Source organism: Zophobas morio, unplaced genomic scaffold, assembly GCF_036711695.1.
Source record: "Zophobas morio isolate AGI-343-1 ecotype UQ-CSIRO unplaced genomic scaffold, CSIRO_AGI_Zmor_V1 ptg000022l, whole genome shotgun sequence".
Lineage (NCBI taxonomy): Eukaryota > Metazoa > Arthropoda > Insecta > Coleoptera > Tenebrionidae > Zophobas > Zophobas morio.
The window spans coordinates 7,810,641-7,828,150 of NW_026972127.1; the positions used below are offsets into that span (position 1 = coordinate 7,810,641).

Consider the following 17,510-nt stretch of genomic DNA (forward strand, 5'->3'; position numbering starts at 1 on the left):
TCCACGGGACATCCAAGTTAAAATTGACAGGAAGGTTCGGAATGATAAATGATTCTGATGCCAGTTCAGTTTGAAACAAGTTGTCGATTTAGGGATCAGAGGAAAAAAATTACTTGTCGATGGTGTCGCTGATAGGGTCCTCGAGTTTGAATTTATAACACGTGTTCGTCGTGAAACCCTGAAAGAAGCGAACGGTTTGAAAGTGGCGAGAAGCAACAAAAAGTTATAGCTACCCTTGTTCGTGAATAGATTAATGTTTAACGCGAAATCATCAATTTTACATTGTTTGGCTATGTATATAATAAATAAATAAATAAACAAGCTCTAATTTATTTAGACTATGAACTATGCGGTCGTAATTGGATAAAAACTTTTGGCTACATAGCTCGTGGGTGTTTAATTTTCCCAAAAGACTCTATTTTCAGCCCTCATGTCACTTAATGTTTTGAAGAAATGTCAAATAATTTAGAAAAAAATGTTCGCCACGTTGCTTTAATTTTTGCATGTGTTGTCTCTAATTAAAGAAAACTTTTGTTTGTATCGAGAGTTATTTGTAATATTTGAAATTTTTTTAGCCAAAATTAATTAACATATCAAAATTAATCTCAGCGTTGGCAGCATTCTGTTCCTCAAGTATGCGCCTAAAATTCTGCCGAAAACTGTAGATCTTTATCAGAGTATCTACGATCTCGAAAAAACTAGCAGGCAGGAATGCCACAAAGCGGCGCCGAAACTCCACTTATTCCAAATTAATTAAGTGCTGATCCGCATCATGAAGGCCTCGCGATTGTTTTCAAACTTTAATTAATAAAACTGTTTTGGGGAAATCTGAAGGTTTTTCCGTCCCATCTTCGAACGAAATCTCTAATTTTATAAGCCTAATCCGATCTGCCTTAAAGATATGCCTTTGTGCCGCCACAAAGACAGTGAAATTAATTTCGAAGCCTTTGAATTAATTTTGTCCGATGTCGGAACGATAATTTTAAAATAATTTCGTTAAAAGGAACATTGATGTTCATTACGTGGAACTCGTTATCTTTGGCGAGGCACAACGCTCGGAATCCCCGGAATTAAAAAAACACATCTTCGCAGGAAATAAAACAATCAAGCCCACGATGGAAAAAGTTTATTTATCAGAGTTGCTAAGTGGGACAAAACACATCTGAAGTTTTCAGATTACGCGGCCGAAACAACTGACAAATACAAGGAATGATGATGGAGAAAAAAGGACAAGTTTAGAAGTTTAATTCTGCGGCTTAGTTATGCTTTGATTTCGGGTTCTTTAAAATCCTCTGTAGCTGAAATGGGATTGTGCTTTATAGCGTCTCTTTGGGAAATAATCCGACGTGGGCATGATAGAACGTGGATTACTCGCTGCTTGCTCATCTTCTAGTAATACATATTTTAGAATAGTTACCCCAAAGCTCTACAAAATATGAATTCGTATCAATCCCATAATACCTCATGTTTCGTATAGTGTGTCCATTTCATGACGTCAGTAAGGTTCGCATTCTACTATAATTCAATTTTTTTTCAGTCAATGGGGGTTGGTCCCCCTGGTCCGTGTGGACGGACTGCCGGTGCCCCGGAGCGACCCTCTCCGCCGGCAAGATGAGCACCCGCACCTGCAGCCACCCTCCTCCTAGCAACGGCGGTCTTCCTTGCCAAGGATCGAGCGTCCGAAGGACCAAGGATTGTATTCCCTGCCCACAAGGTAGACAGTTTCAATCGTATTCAATTACAAATTTAACAATAAGTAGGAATTGCGTAGACACAAGCTTTCTGCTTATTGTTAAATTAATGCAGACTGTTGCTAACTAACCGCTTGTCCTTTCCTGCTTGTAACGTAGAAGACCTGGTGTTGGATAACGCTTACGACTACGACAGTTACGATAACGGCTACGGTAAATAAACGCCTGAGGAATTGCAACTCGTTTGGTGAATGATTGCGGATTATTTTGTTTTTTGTAGTGGAGCCTCCCAGATGGTCAGCGTGGTCTGAATGGTCTCATTGCAATTCGGATTGTCTGAAGACGAGACGAAGGCAATGTATACCAGGGAATGGGCAAGGTAGGAAGACGTGTAATGGGAGGGACACCCAGACGATTTCTTGTAATACCGAGCAGTGTAGGTCGATGGAGCTGAGTCGAGTGAGAGAAGGTAAGTTTCTGGTTTAGATTAAAAAAAGGACGCTAAACTCTCCAAGAATATTTTAATAGTTTGGTTTTGGCCAAACTGAATTTGGAAGTTCGTGGAAAAAATTTTCTATTATAATTTATAGCTAGTTTTAGTTTTCATTCCCTTGTCGCTTATGGTCGGAAATTAAACCAAATATTGATGGCGAAATAATTAATAATTTCAACGGATGCACATATTTCCGCAAACATGGGTATAATTAGAACGATGCCGAGATACGAATATAATTCGGTACTTTCCCAATAACCAATTTGATGGGTGTATGCTCTAAAATGTCTGTATTTGGATATATCGTACACTGAAAATTTGTTTATATTTACACTAATAATTGAGTGTTAAAATTCTGCAGAAATCTCCGAAGTACATTGTTCGATTGTACCTCGGCAGAGTGTAACTGACAGGATAGTAAATCAAAAATATGTCTTTTTAATGTTTTCTCCGCATTTCCCTTACAAGTAAGTTATGTTATACAATATTTCAAGTAGTGTCGGTTGTGTAAGAACAATGCAGTTGTAAAAATAATACTAGTATCTTATACACCCGTGAAGATAGTATATTTATCATACATGTCTTTGTGATTTATGAGTATTCAGTGAAATTGCACGTTTCCAGCGATTGCGAAACAAGTACGGGTATAATAAAATGAATGAAAGTAAAAAAAAACTCACTTGTGCTAGGACGACGGTAATTAAACGACATAAAGCTGAGACATCATTTAACGGTAATTTTTAAAAATATAAGTGGTTTATGGATCTGCCTTGATTTTTTGTTTTTCCTAGACAACCAAATTTTCTTCATTTTTTGTCGATTACGAAATTCTTCACTCAGTAAAATAAACAATCTAAAAATTTCGTTGTTAACAGTTTGACTACTTGGGAGTTCCCAGAGAATTTTTCTTTCTAAACCGCACTCGCACGTCATAGTTTACCTTAAAAACAATCGCATTCCAGTCCCTCATCCCGCTGGCTATTGCCTTTTAACAAACAATCGCTTTTTTGTACCTCACCTCGTGCCCGAGAAACGCAAATCATCGTTATTTTGATTAAAAACAATCCCATAACTAATTGTTAAACAAAGCGGCCTATTAAAATTACGTGATATTGTTCCACGGACCGATAAAATCTAATTAGTCGACCTCTCGGTAATTACGAACCTTTCACGCATACTTAAACCTAAGCTCAGACCTTTCCGTTTCTCATTTCGTCGTTCAATTGTGTTTTTATTTCTGAATTACTTCCTCGGCCTGAACTCCGGCAACCGGTGTATTTTTTCCCATGCACTGGGCAAAGAGGAGGTGTCAGTTTCATAGACGTTCGGAATGAGTCCCTATTAATTAACCCGTCCGGACTAAAACCGGAAATCAATATGGGTTTTGGCTTCGGTGTCGCGATGATGACCCAGCAGACCGCAGTGGACATAACTCGGGATTAACGTCGACATTTGGCAGCCGGTTATGACGCCTAGAAATGTTAATATTGACTGCCATCGGAACGGATTAAGCGCTGGTGTCACCCCCGTTACCGCAGGGCATTTCTTCACATGGTTGGCATGGCATAGGGGATACAGGGTGGAACAAAATTGCGGCACCACCGAGAATTCCAAAATGAATGAAAAGTTTATTCGCGTTAGTTCAGTATGTTGTGTAAGATAACGTGATTAGTTGGTTTCAAATTTTGAATTGCCAGGGCAGTTAAAAAAATTTCTTTTCGAAGATTAAATGTATTCTAATAAATAATGTTTCTTATTCTACAGAAGCATATTATGTGTTTGTGATATACGGTGAATGTGTTAGTTTTATTATTATTATTAATAAAAGTAAACGATAGCATTACTTGGAAAACAAAAATTGACTTATTTTAAGGTGAAGCCGCAACTGGAATAATTGCTCTAAATAACTAAATTGGATAATTAAATTTTACACATTAAAATCACTCGTTCTCCTCGTTGTTACGATTCACCCTCTGTTTCTGTAACGCCAGAAGTCACATACCTACCTTACTGTAGAAAAATAGATAACCTCAGCTAGAGATATTATCGAAAAACCTGAGAACAATCCCAAGAGCCCCCCACAGCTGGCCCAAAAGTCAGCATTGCTGAACAATTCTTGTCTTTCCATTACTTGTAGTTCTTCATCTTTAAACGTAATTTCTATATCAGAAGGTTTATCTCGAAATGGGTTATCAGGTTCTTTAGCTTGATGGGTTTCTGCATTATACGTTATGGAGGTACATAAAGGAAGACAGTTACATTTTCCGAACACTTTTCTGTTCTTTTTGGAGCTAACCATCTTGAAGGTATCTTCTACAAAAGAGATAGATTCCTTTAGAAATATGCTAGTATTTTCTAAATTTTCAAATGATACCCTTAGCTTTCCTTACGCATCTTAGTTTTCCGAGTCCACATATTTCCGTAGATTCTTCATCTATCAAAAATATTATATTATCATAATTTTTATTTCAGGAAGTTTTATTAGAACTTACGTGGTAGATAATAAGGAACACAGTTACATTGCTCTAAAGTTCTGTTAGCAATGCACTCTAGCCTGCAGTTGTGTTTGGTATATATTTTAAAGAACTTCAAGCGTCGTTCGTAAGAATAAACGCATGTCCTTTTATTTTGTTCGTAACTTTCCAAATTTTCGGAAGTTATGACGATTTCAGGTGTGACCCAAATGTTATAGATCGTGTCGAATGATATAGGAATGTATCTAGTTGCTAGTGTTGGAAGCTCCGCTGGATGGTGTAGGAAAAGTTTGTATCCGGACGCTGTATTACAGTGTAGGTTTTCTTCAGACTTTTTTGTCATCATAGTGAAACGAAAGTTTGTGAACTCTGATCCTCTTGGCGGAATTGTATCATTTTGCATTTCGTCGTAGTTTTTGTCAATGTTCCAGTGAGAACTTCTACGATGTACTGAGTGGTTCTTGTGTAAATATCTGTAATAGATATATTCTCAAAAGAATAAAAATACCAGATAATACTTGCGTGATCTGAGTGAAAAGTTCGCTTTTATCTAACATATTGAACGAATAACAAAGGCCAAAGTCTGTAAGGGTTGGAAAAAATAAATCTGAATATTGGTCCAGAGTAGTACCCCAAACAATTTCGTCCAATGTGGGTGCGTGCTGCAAATTGTGACATACACCGTTATGTTTACCATGTTATGAAATTCTTACTGCAAGTACAAAATCAATTCCATTCAAATCTATAGTGTGTTTAGATACAGGCATATAGTCGTTTCCGCGTATATGCTTGTTACAGAATTACATAAAGTCCATGAAAAGGTTCTTTCTGAAATGCAATGCAATATTAAGAGTGATTTACTTAACTCTTCAAAGAATACTCTTCTTCCCTGAGATTTTTCGTCACAAGTTTATCAAAGTAATAGCTTGCGTTATACATTCCTTGTTTAACCATTATTTCTGGACAAACGGTAATAGCAGGGAATGGCACATCCCATAAATACATAGGGTGTTGGCTAGAACTTATAAAGATTGGATATTCATCCCGCTTCTTCAATGTTGATATTATCAAATTTGCACACACGTAGAAACAACCGCAGATAATCACTGACCACCATATTCTGATAAAAGTTGTTTAGTAAAAGAACACTTTCAAACATGTACTCACTTTTCTAAAACTAGTCTTATCCTTTCAGCGAAATATCTAAATCCATGGATACTTGTATTGTCGCAAAAGCCCGCAAGATAAGTTAAAACTTTTTTAGTTTTACTGTTACCATTATCCACTTATTCGTTTTTTGTATCCATTGTTGGATGTTAAAATATGACTGACACAATTCTCGTGGATAAATTCAACTGAAACTGGGATTAATTTAAATTAAAGGTGCTCCTACTATCCAGGGACACATTTCGTAATAGTATGCTAAAAGCTTACATGCAATGAAAACGCATGCATTTTATAAAGTGTACATTAAATAATTAACCTGAAATAAATCTGTACCTTTCTTTGTCTAAAATGTATTGTGGTACAAAAATTTCGATCACGGTAATGAATCATTGATTGTTAAATATGTAGGTTCTATAAAGACGTGCCAATGTTAACTTAAATTAGCAAGGATTTTTATTTAATAACGTTACAGAGTATAGTTAAATTTATACAAGGCTCAAAATTATACGTCCCTTTGGCGTTGTACTGTAATATATGTCAGTATAATAATAGCGTGTTTGCGCAAAACATTTTCTTATAAATTTTTTCTTATGCTTACACTTATCCTTATAACTATGTCTTATAATTATAACACTCACAATCGATACTTCTTATATTGACAATAGTAGATTTTTTCTACAATGTCAGTCAGTGTCATTTAGAACTTTAATTAGTTATGTCGCAACTGAAAAAGAAACGATTTCGATTCTCAGAGAGGGAACGTATAAGATGTTTGAATGCATTATTCGACCTTCTTTGCGAGACTGAATTTACAAACGAAGAAGATGTGTGGAAAAAACTTCATGCAGTCGTAAGTGAAGACGAAAGAGAGCGCTTTCAGAACTGTAGCTTCAAATTATTAAAAGATCATATGTTGGAACAAGTAATAAAATTTAGAAAATTTGATGCCGACGAAGCTACAGAAAGTGGGAAAGAACGGATACAGACTGAGTGGGGCGACGCTGTTAGAAAACTTCTGACTGTCTGGTCGCAATATGAAGATGTGGCACAAATTGACATAGAAAATAAAAAAAATGAACGGGGTAAAAAAAGATGCAGTGGCCAAAAATTCGACGAGGTTATGCCTGCAAAAGCAATTCGCCAAGCTGCTCTGCAAAGTTTGGACAATCCTATTGAAAGTTGTAATAGTGAACAAATATTAGAAACAGAAGCCACTGACGTGGACAATGAAATATTTTTTCACACTGTTGACGATTTTAATGACACTGATATTGATGGTGAGCGTGGGGGTCGTGAAGGGTTCAACCAAGAATCTAGCAGGGTTTATACAGCAGCAGCACGAAAGACGAGAAATGGAACTAAAGATGGAACAAGTTTTTCATATTTAATTGAAAAAATGAAACGGGAAAGTCAGCTACAACAAGAACAATTAAGATTTAAAGAAAAGCAACATCAAGATAATATGAAAATTCAAATAGAAGAGTTGGAATTCAAAAAAGCTAAACTTGAGTTCGAACAGAAAAAATGGCAAGAGGAGGAAGAGGGCCGTAAAATAGAAAGACAAAAAAATGCAATTTTAAACAGATTTTTGGAAAACATTTTAACACAAAATTTAAATAATAAAAATCTGACATAATTTTTGAAATAATTACAGCTTTTAAATGTTTATTTAATAATAACATATTAATTAAAGGTAACTGTTTGATTAAAAAGAAATTATTGAAAATATTCCATAATATCTAGTGATTCTATATCGAAGTATCGAGAAGTTGTGCTTCCATAAAAACATGTATGCGCATTCGTTAGTAATGTAGCCACAATATAATACTGACCTATTGGTTGCAGAAAAAGTTTTTGATTTTTTTTTAAATCAACAAACGCAAATTGCGTTGTTATTTTACCAAAACTCCATTCTACGCATTGGCGTATTTTGGACATTTTGGTATTAAACATTTGTTGCTGCTCTGTTAAATTATGATTAGAAAATGGTCTTATTAATTGTTGCACTAATGGATACCCTTCGTCTCCGTATAAACAAAACTGTGGGCAATGGAGCTTCATTTGCTCTAAGATTTTTGAATTTTTAAGGATAAAAGAGTCATGTCGTCTGCCAGAATACGGAGGACTTAAATGTAAAATGATACCGTTTGGAACGGTGATTGATTGAAATTTCAGACAATGTATTCTTTTATGCCCGCTGTAAACTTCTTTTTGAAATTTTGATGGTCTACAAATTGCCCGGGCAGTACCATCGATAAACCCAATGCAATTTCTTAAAGGAGCACCTTTCTTATGTACGAAGGCAGCCACCTCTGCGAGAAAACCTTGCGTTAACCATATGTTTTTATCAAAATTTAATAATAACTTGGCCCATTTCTTGAATATAAAAGTAACAACAAACTTTAAAATTTTACTGATTGACGAAAAATGTAATCCAAATTCATTTTGCAATCCTTTTAGTCTGTTTGGGTAAGAAAATCGTCTTAAAACGAGACATAATCCTGCAAGACCTATAAATGAAGAGTGTTTAAAAATACGGAATTTCTTCTCGATTGTAGATAATAATAAACCTTCAATGACATGACCATCTGGTGTAACCCATTTTGCAGGCATTTGCAAAGCTTGATGTAATTTAATTATATGTTCTTTTTCAAATCGAAAAAGAAAACGAAAGTTTTCTGGCGGAATGCTATTCATGTTGAATTTAACACACGTATATGAATAACGCTTTTCTGTTAACTCTTTTTGTATTAACTGATGCACTAAGTAGTTCTGTACATCTTCTGTATTGCCAAAAGTAGCCAAAATTTCTAAATTATTCATGGGCAAAATGAATCAATTTGCGTGACAGAAAGTCAGTTCTGCTTGTCAATGTAAGGTTCTAAGCCGTCAGCATAACTGTTACAATTTATACTTATAACTATAATTATAAATTATAATTGTAAGCATAAGGAAAACTTTATAAGAAAAGGTTTTCGCAAACATGCTAATATGGCATAAAAAGTTACAATGTGATTATATTAGGGTTACATAAAAACTATCTACCACCTTTTGGAAATCTTAAATAGATTTATATTCGGTCGCGTGCAAGCAATGAAAATAATAATCATTCAGTCTGACCTAATGAGAAAGTTATATTAAACCATGACCTATATCTTATTACTGAATTAAAAATGTAATACTCCTAATATAATTAATTGCTAGTGTTGGAAGCTCCGCTGGATGGTGTAGAAAAAGTTTGTATCCGGACGCTGTATTACAGTGTCGGTTTTCTTCAGACTTTTTTGTCATCATGGTGAAACGAAAGTTTGTGAATTCTGATCCTCTTGGCGGAATTGTATCATTTTGCATTTCGTCGTAGTTTTTGTCAATGTTCCAGTGAGAACTTCTACGATGTACTGAGTGGTTCTTGTGTAAATATCTGTAAAAGATATATTCTCAAAAGAATAAAAATACCAGACAATACTTGCGTGATCTGAGTGAAAAGTTCGCTTTTGTCTAACATATTGAACGAATAAAAAAGGCCAAAGTCTGTAAGGGTTGGAGAAAATAAATCTGAATATTGGGCCGGGGTAGTACCCCAAACAATTTCGTCCAATGTGGGTGCGTGCTGCAAATGGTGACATACACCGTTATGTTTACTATGTTATGAAATTCTTACTGCAAGTACAAAATCAATTCCATTCAAATCTATAATGTGTTTAGATACAGGCATATAGTCGTTTCCGCGTATATGCTTGTTACTGAATAACATAAAGTCCATGAAAAGGTTCTTTCTGAGATGCAATGCAATATTAACAGTGATTTACTGTTAACTCTTCAAAGAATACTCTTCATCCGTGAGATTTTTCGTCACAAGTTTATCAAAGTAATAGCTTGCGTTATACATCCCTTGTTTAACCATTATTTCTGAACAAACGATAATAGCAGGGAATGGCACATCCCATAAATACATAGGATGTTGACTAGAACTTATAAAAATTGGATTTTCATCCCGCTTCTTCAATGTTGATATTATCAATTTTGCACACACGTAGAAACAACCGCAGAGAATCACTGACCACCATATTCTGATAAAAGTTGTTTAGTAAAAGAACACTTTCAAACATGTACTTACTTTTCTAAAACTAGTCTTCTCCTTTCAGCGAGAAATCTAAATCCATGGATACTTGTATTGTCGCAAAAGCCCGCAAGATAAGTTAAAACTTTTTTAGTTTTACTGTTACCATTATTCACTTGTTCATTTTTTGTATCCATTGTTGGATGTTAAAATATGACTGACACAATTCTCGTGGATAAATTCAACTGAAACTGGAATTAATTGAAATTAAAGGTGCTCCTACTATCCAGGGACACATTTCGTAATAGTATGCTAAAAGCTTACATGCAATGAAAACGCATGCATTTTATAACGTCTACCTTAAATAATTAACTTGAAATAAATCTGTACCTTTCCTTGTCTAAAATGTATTGTGGTACAAAAATTTCGATCACGATAGTGTATCATTGATTGGTAAACATGTAGGTTCTATAAAAACGTGCCAATGTTAACTTAAATTAGCAAGGATTTTTATTTAATAACGTTACAGAGTATAGTTAAATTTATACAAGGCTCAAAATTATACGTCCCTTTGGCGTTGTACTGTAATATATGTCAGTATAATAATATGGCATAAAAAGTTACAATGTGGTTATATTAGGGTTACATAAAAACTATCTACCTTGGAAACCTTAAATAGATTCATATTCGGTCGCCTGCAAGCAATGAAAATAATAATCATTCAATGTGACCTAATGAGAAACTTATATTAAACCGTGACCTATATCTTATTACTGAATTAAAAATGTAATACTCCTAATATAATTATATAATATTAGAAGCTTATATATTAATTGATTAAATACAGCATAATCTTAACACATATTAAAAATACAAGTATATAAGAAGAATAATCACTCTTTTTCGTTGACATTACGTTTCCCTGATTCTTTGTTTCTACAACATTTGCCTTTTCCAGCACGCCAGAAATCATGTATCCATCTTATTGTTGAAAAATAGATAATCTCAGCTAGAGATACCACGGAAAACCCTGTGAACAACCCTAAGAGCCCCCCACAACTGGCCCAAAAATCAGAATTGCTGAACAACTCTTGTCTTTCCATTACTTGCAGTTCTTCATCTTTGAACATAAAATTGATCTGTGATCTGTTTTCTAGACGAGGATCAGCAAAATTTCTAGCTTCGTAGTTTTCTGTATGGTACGTTATGGAAGTACATAATGGAAGACAGTTACATTCTCGGAATATTTTTCTGTTCTCTTTGGATTTAACCATTTTGAAGGCTTTTTCTGCTAAACAACATTACTTTAGACAAATACCAATATGTTCAATATTTTCAAATTATACCCTTGGCAAGCTCCATGCATTTCTGTTGTCTCATTCCACATATTTTCGTGCCTTGTTCATCTGCCAAAACATTGAATTAAGTACAACGACAATTAATTAAACACAGTTTTCCAAAGTGTTGAGACTTACGTGGTAGGTAATAAGGAATACAGTTACATTGTTCTAAAGTACTGTTAGCAATACACTCAAGTTTACAATTGTGTTTTGTATATATTTTAAAAAACTTCAACCGCCGTTCGTGAGAATAAACGCAGCTTCTTTTGCTTGGTTCGTAGCTTTCCAGTTTTTGAGACGTTATTGTCAATTCAGGTTTGATCCAGATGTTATGTGTTGAATCAACTGATATAGGGATATAGCTAGGTGCTAATGTTGGAAACTCAGCTGGATGATGTAAAATAAGTTTAAATCCTAACATAAGATTACAGAACCCGTTTACATCAGCACCTTTTGCTTTCAGAAATAACTGAAATTTTGTAAATTCTGATGCTCTTTGCGGAATTGTAGCATTTTGTATTTCGTCGTAATTCTTGTCAATGTTCCAGTGAGAACTTTTACGATGTATTGAATGATTTTTATGTAAATACCTATGTTAAATATATTGTTATAAGAATAAAAATTAGGAGACAATACTTACGTGACCTCGGTGAATAGTTCGTTTTTGTCTAACATATTGAACGAATAGCAAAGGCCAAAGTTGGTAAGGGTTGGAGAAAATAGATCCAAATATTTAAATGGAAGAGCATGCCATATAACTTCTTTCATTGTGGGGGCATGCTGCAATTTATAACACACACGGTCGTGTTTAAAATATTACCAAATTCTTACTGCAAGTATATAATCAAGCGTTTGTAAATCTACAGCAGTGTGTTTATATCTAGGCAACGGCAATTCGCAAAATAACATAACACCCAAAACACGATTCTTTCTGGAAACCATTATAGTATTATTAGTTCGATATTGTTTCTCTTAATACTCTTCATCCGTGATATTCTTCTCCCTAATTTTCGCAATGTGATTGTTTACATCGTACATGCTCTTTTTAATTTTTATTTCTGAACAAATCGTAACAGCAGGAAACGGCACATCCCACAGGTACCCTGGATTTAGGCTAGAACTTGTAAAAATTGGATTTTCATCCCGCCTCTTCAATGTTGATGCTATCAAATTTCCACACATGTAGAAACAACCGCAGAGAATCACTAACCACCATATTCTAAAAAAAATATTTTAGTGACAGAAGTCTGCGAAACATTTGCTTACTTTTCTGAAACTGGTCTTCTACTTTCAGCGAGATATCTAAATCCATGAATACTTGTATTGTTGCAAAAATTAGTAAGATAAGTTAAAACTTTTTTAGTTTTACTGTTAGAACTATCCACTTGAACGTTTTTCAGGTCCTCTGAATGTACCTTCATTGTTGAATATTAAAAGTTGACTAAAAACATTCTCCGGGATGTATCCAGTCGAAACCGGGATTAATTGAATTGAAAGCTGCTCCCACTACCTGGGGACGCATTTATTAATGTGGTAAAATTAATTAGTAATAAAAAAATACACAATTTCAACGAAGTGTAGCTTAAATAATTAACTTTAAGTAAGCCCGTGTAAATTTCTTTCTATAGTGACATGCCACGGTCAATTTGGTGCATCTTACAAAAACAAGTTATTTAATTAAATAAGCAAAGATCTTTATTTATAGTATACTTATTACAACAAAATTATAAAAGTGCTTCCAATATAAGCTAGTTTAAGTAAGATTAAAATACCAGAAATCTTACATTATATGATTAAAAACAACATAATCTTCACACATAAAATGTGGTCGAAGGTTATTTCGACAGAATCCCTTGCCCTGAAGTACAGTCCAACATATCCCGCTTCTTTGAGAAATCAAAAAATTGATTTTGTGAATTTTTATTTGTGATAACCTTCATACATTAAGACAAATATAGATAAGTAGTGCCAGTAACAGTCTAAGAAGCTAAATAACATCCTCTAAATAAGTTTTGATACCTTATAATTTTTTTTGTTTGTCTTCGACATCCCACTTTTTTTTAATGACTCGATATTTATTTTTTTAGAGATTCTTGTAGATATTAGTTTTCTGAATACATTAATGCGTCATATACTAATTACCCAAATCTGCCACTGATTCCTACGCTTATGTTAACTAGCAAACAAACTTGAGAAAACATAAAAGTCGCCATTCGTCCTAAGGGACCCGATTACAATGCTTCCTTAGCTTACGCTCAGGAAGTAATAAAACTATATAAGAAGACTCATCACTCTTTTGCCTTGTTAGATTCCGTTGACTGCTTATTTCTACGATACCAGCGTTTTCCAAAACACCAAAAATCATACACCCACCTGACTGCGGCAAAATAAATAATTTCAGCAAGAGATATCACCGAAAATCCTGTAAACAATCCCAAGAGGCTGCCGCAGCTGGCCACAAAGTCAGCATTGCTGAACAATTCTTGTCTTTCCATTACTTGTAGTTCTTCATCTTTAAACTTAATTTCTACATCAGAAGGTTTATCTCGAAATGGGTTATCAGGTTCTTTAGCTTGATGGGTTTCTGCATTATACGTTATGGAGGTACATAAAGGAAGACAGTTACATTTTCCGAAGACTTTTCTGTTCTTTTTGGAGCTAACCATCTTGAAGGTATCTTCTACAAAAGAGATAGATTCCTTTAGAAATATGCTAGTATTTTCTAAATTTTCAAATGACACCCTTAGCTTTCCTTGCGCATCTTAATTTTCCGAGTCCACATATTTCCGTAGATTCTTCATCTATCAAAAATATTATATTATTATAATTTTTATTTCAGGAGGTTTTATTAGAACTTACGTGGTAGATAATAAGGAACACAGTTACATTGCTCTAAAGTTCTGTTAGCAATGCACTCTAGCCTGCAGTTGTATTTGGTATATATTTTAAAGAACTTCAAACGTCGTTCGTAAGAATAAACGCATGTCCTTTTATTTTGTTCATAACTTTCCAAATTTTCGGAAGTTATGACGATTTCAGGTGTGACCCAAATGTTATAGATCGTGTCGAATGATATAGGAATGTATCTAGTTGCTAGTGGTGGAAGCTCCGCTGGATGGTGAAGAAAAAGTTTGTATCCGGACGCTGTATTACAGTGTAGGTTTTCTTCAGACTTTCTTGTCATCATAGTGAAACGAAAGTTTGTGAATTCTGATCCTCTTGGCGGAATTGTATCATTTTGCATTTCGTCGTAGTTTTTATCAATGTTCCAGTGAGAACTTCTACGATGTACTGAATGGTTCTTATGTAAATGTCTATAATAAACATATTTCTCAAAAGAATAAAAATACAAGATAATACTTGCGTAATCTCAGTGAAAAGTTCGCTTTTGTCTAACATATTTAATGAATAACAAAGGCCAAAGTTTGTAAGGGTTGGAGAAAATAAATCTGAATATTGCATTGGAGTAGTGTACCAAACAATTTCTTCCAATATGGGAGCGTGCTGCAAATTGTGACGTACACCGTTATGTTTACTATGTTATGAAATTCTTACTGAAAGTACAAAATCAATTGCATCTAAATTTACAGTGTGTTTAGACACAGGCATATACTCGGTTTCGTGTATATACTGGTTACAGAATAACATAAAGTCCATGAAACTGTTCTTTTGAAATGCAGTGTAATAATAAAAGGGATACACTATTAATTCCTCAATGAATACTCTTCATCTGTGAGTTTTTTCGTCAAAAATTTCCAAAAGTAATGGCTTGCGTTATACATCCCTTGTTTAATCTTTATTTCTGAACAAACGGATTACCGTTTTATTTATATTACCGCTATTAAGCAGGGAACGGGACATCCCATAAATACATAGGGTTTTGACTGAGACTTGTAAAAACTGGATTTTCGTCACGTTTCTTTAAAGTTAATATTAACAAGTTTCCACAAACATAGAAACAACCACAGAGAATCAATAATCACCATATTCTGAAAAAACATAGTTTACTTTAAAAAATACCTTGGACGATTCTTTTACTTTTCTGAAACCGGTCTTCTACTTTCGGCGAGAAATCTAAATCCATGAACACTTGTGTTATTGCAAAACTCCGCAAGATATGCTAAAACTTTTCTAGTTTTATTTTTACGATTATCAACTTCATTTTTTGAATCCATTATTTTATGACTAACAGAATTCTTGTGGATAAATCCAACTGAAACCGGGATTAATTGAATTAAAGCTGCTCCTATTGCCCGGGGACATATTTCCTAATTTGTTAAAAGCTTACAGCAATGAACACCCGTGCATTTTAAATAATGTGTAGATTAAATAATTAAGGCGTCAGTATTAAATTTATTTGATACAACAAAATTAAAAGAACAAAAATCTTTTGTCGTTACATCTGCCGTTTCCAAAAGGCCATAAATCACCCAACCATCTTATTGTCACAAAATAGATAATTTCAGCCAAAGATATCACCGAAAACCCTGCGAACAACCCTAAGATCCCTCCACAGCTGGCCCAAAAGTCCGAATTGCTGAACAATTCCTGTCTTTCCATTACTTGCAGTTCTTCATCTTGGAACGATAAATATACATCTGTCGGTTTAGCCATGTAAGGATTTTCGGGGTATTTAACTTGATGGGCTTCTGCGCTGTAGGTTATAGAAGTACATAGAGGAAGGCAGTTACATTGTTTTAACATTTTCCTGCTGTTTATAGATCTAGAGTTTCTGAGGATTTGCTCTGCGAAAGAGTTAAGTTTCTTTACAAACATTCTAATATTCTAGAATTTCAAATTATACCTTTAGCATTGGACACGCATTTTAGTTGCCCCCATCCACATATTTTTGTAGATTCTTCATCTGCCAATGTAACTGTAAAATCAATCAAAATGTTTTTGAAACTTACGTGGTAAATAATAGGGAATGCAATTGCACAGTGCTAAAGTATTATTAGCCACACATTCGATTTTACAGTTGTGCTTGGTATATACTTTAAAAAACTTCAACCGTCTTTCGGGAGAGTAAAAACAGTTCCTTTTGTGATATTCGTAATTTTCTAAATTTTCAGACGTTATTGTCACTTCAGGCTTGATCCAAATGTTATATATTGTGTCTAAAGACAAAGGAATATATCTGGTTGTTAACGTTGGAAACTCAGCCGGATGATGTAAAATAAGTTTGTATCCTGAAAAGGGATTACATATCCGGGTTTCTTCAGATGTGTCTGTCCCAAGGCCTAAACTAAACTCTGCAAATTCTGACGCTCTTGGTGGAAAAGCACTATTGTGTATTTCGTCGTAGTTTTTGTCAATATTCCAATGATAAATTTTGGGATGCACCAAATGGTTTTTATGTATATACCTACGAGAAAAATTTTTGCATAATAATAAAGCGTTGAAGACAATATTTACGTGGTCTCAGTGAAAAGTTCACTTTTGTCTAACATATTGAACGAATAACAAATACCGAAGTTGGTGAGGGTTGGTGAAAAGTGATTGAAATATAGTTGTGGATCAGTATACTCTACAACATTTTTAAGTAAGGGGGCGTGCTGTAAATAGTAGTATACATAATAAATTTCATTCTGTCACAAATAATCTTACCCCAAAGATAACATCAAGTGTTTTTAAATCTACAGTGTGGTTCGTTACAGCCACATCTTTGGATCCTTCTATAGGTGCAAGTCCGCGATTGCAAAATAAAAGCACATCCAATACACGTTGTTTTCTAAAATTCAGAATACATTAACGGTTACATATTTTCTTGTTCCGTAGTGGCTACTCTTCATCCGTTAAATTCTTCATCAAAAATCTCCCAAAGTAATCAGTTACGTTGTACTCGCTTTGTTTAATTTTTATTTCTGAACATATGGTAACAGCGGGAAACGGGACGTCCGATAGATACATTGGAGTGTGGCTAAAACTTGTAAAAACTGGATTCTCGTCCCGTTTCTTCAAAGTTAGCATTATCAAAGTTCCACATAAGTAGATACATCCACAAAGAATTAGTAGCCACCAAATTCTGAAAATAACCTACTTCAGTCAAAGAATACAATCAAACAGTCGTACTGAAACTGGTCTTCTACTTTCAGCGAGATATCTAAATCCGTGAATACTCGTCTTGTTGCAAAATTCAGCAAAACATACCAGAACTTTGTTCGTTTTACTGTCGACGTTATTCACTTGATCGTTTTTTGTTTCCACTGACATTGTTAAAATATGAGTAATAAATTAGAGAAAACGGGCTATCGTCAGGGGACACACACTAAAACTTGTGTGAGT

At 34.4% G+C, this 17,510-nt stretch overlaps 3 protein-coding genes and 1 long non-coding RNA gene across 7 annotated transcripts in view; 1 reads left to right on the forward strand and 3 right to left on the reverse strand.

The window, feature by feature from the left end:
• Positions 1–17,510, forward strand: part of LOC135133759 (netrin receptor UNC5B) — a 241,189-nt gene that overhangs the window by 182,672 nt on the left and 41,007 nt on the right. For 3 of the 4 annotated variants that reach the window (XM_064062253.1, XM_064062255.1, XM_064062254.1), the window contains exons 5-7: positions 1,538–1,714; positions 1,851–1,904; positions 1,972–2,160. In XM_064062253.1, the coding sequence (XP_063918323.1) occupies positions 1,538–1,714; positions 1,851–1,904; positions 1,972–2,160 (420 nt within the window). The remainder of the gene's footprint in view (positions 1–1,537; positions 1,715–1,850; positions 1,905–1,971; positions 2,161–17,510) is intronic. The other variant, XM_064062256.1, reaches the window with a different exon arrangement.
• Positions 4,359–5,125, reverse strand: LOC135133767 (uncharacterized). The gene is made up of 3 exons (XR_010281205.1): positions 4,677–5,125; positions 4,559–4,618; positions 4,359–4,497 (listed from the first exon to the last, which is right to left on the reverse strand). It is a non-coding gene; the product is annotated as an uncharacterized LOC135133767 (long non-coding RNA).
• Positions 10,779–12,646, reverse strand: LOC135133812 (pickpocket protein 28-like). Its single transcript, XM_064062334.1, has 7 exons — positions 12,492–12,646; positions 12,205–12,444; positions 12,057–12,156; positions 11,866–12,005; positions 11,361–11,815; positions 11,232–11,291; positions 10,779–11,173 (listed from the first exon to the last, which is right to left on the reverse strand). The coding sequence occupies exons 1-7, from the start codon at positions 12,644–12,646 to the stop codon at positions 10,779–10,781; spliced, it is 1,545 nt and encodes a 514-aa protein (XP_063918404.1).
• LOC135133763 (pickpocket protein 28-like) lies at positions 15,082–17,345 on the reverse strand. The gene is made up of 8 exons (XM_064062265.1): positions 17,298–17,345; positions 17,011–17,250; positions 16,833–16,956; positions 16,641–16,780; positions 16,136–16,590; positions 16,030–16,089; positions 15,264–15,970; positions 15,082–15,214 (listed from the first exon to the last, which is right to left on the reverse strand). Exons 2-7 carry the CDS (start codon positions 17,193–17,195, stop codon positions 15,597–15,599), a joined length of 1,338 nt encoding a protein of 445 aa, XP_063918335.1. The 5' UTR covers positions 17,196–17,250; positions 17,298–17,345; the 3' UTR covers positions 15,082–15,214; positions 15,264–15,596.

Coding starts and splice junctions, on each gene's coding strand:
- LOC135133812 (XM_064062334.1), bottom strand. CDS start 12,646: ATGAAGGTACATTCAGAGGACCTGAAAAACGTTCAAGTGGATAGTTCT. Junction 12,445..12,491: donor AGAAGACCAGTTTCAGAAAA/GTAAGCAAATGT, acceptor TATTTTTTTTAG/AATATGGTGGTTAGTGATTC. Junction 12,157..12,204: donor AAGAATATCACGGATGAAGA/GTATTAAGAGAA, acceptor AATGGTTTCCAG/AAAGAATCGTGTTTTGGGTG.
- LOC135133763 (XM_064062265.1), bottom strand. CDS start 17,195: ATGCTAACTTTGAAGAAACGGGACGAGAATCCAGTTTTTACAAGTTTT. Junction 16,591..16,640: donor GAACTTTTCACTGAGACCAC/GTAAATATTGTC, acceptor TTTTTCTCGTAG/GTATATACATAAAAACCATT. Junction 16,090..16,135: donor CATTCCCTATTATTTACCAC/GTAAGTTTCAAA, acceptor TTACATTGGCAG/ATGAAGAATCTACAAAAATA.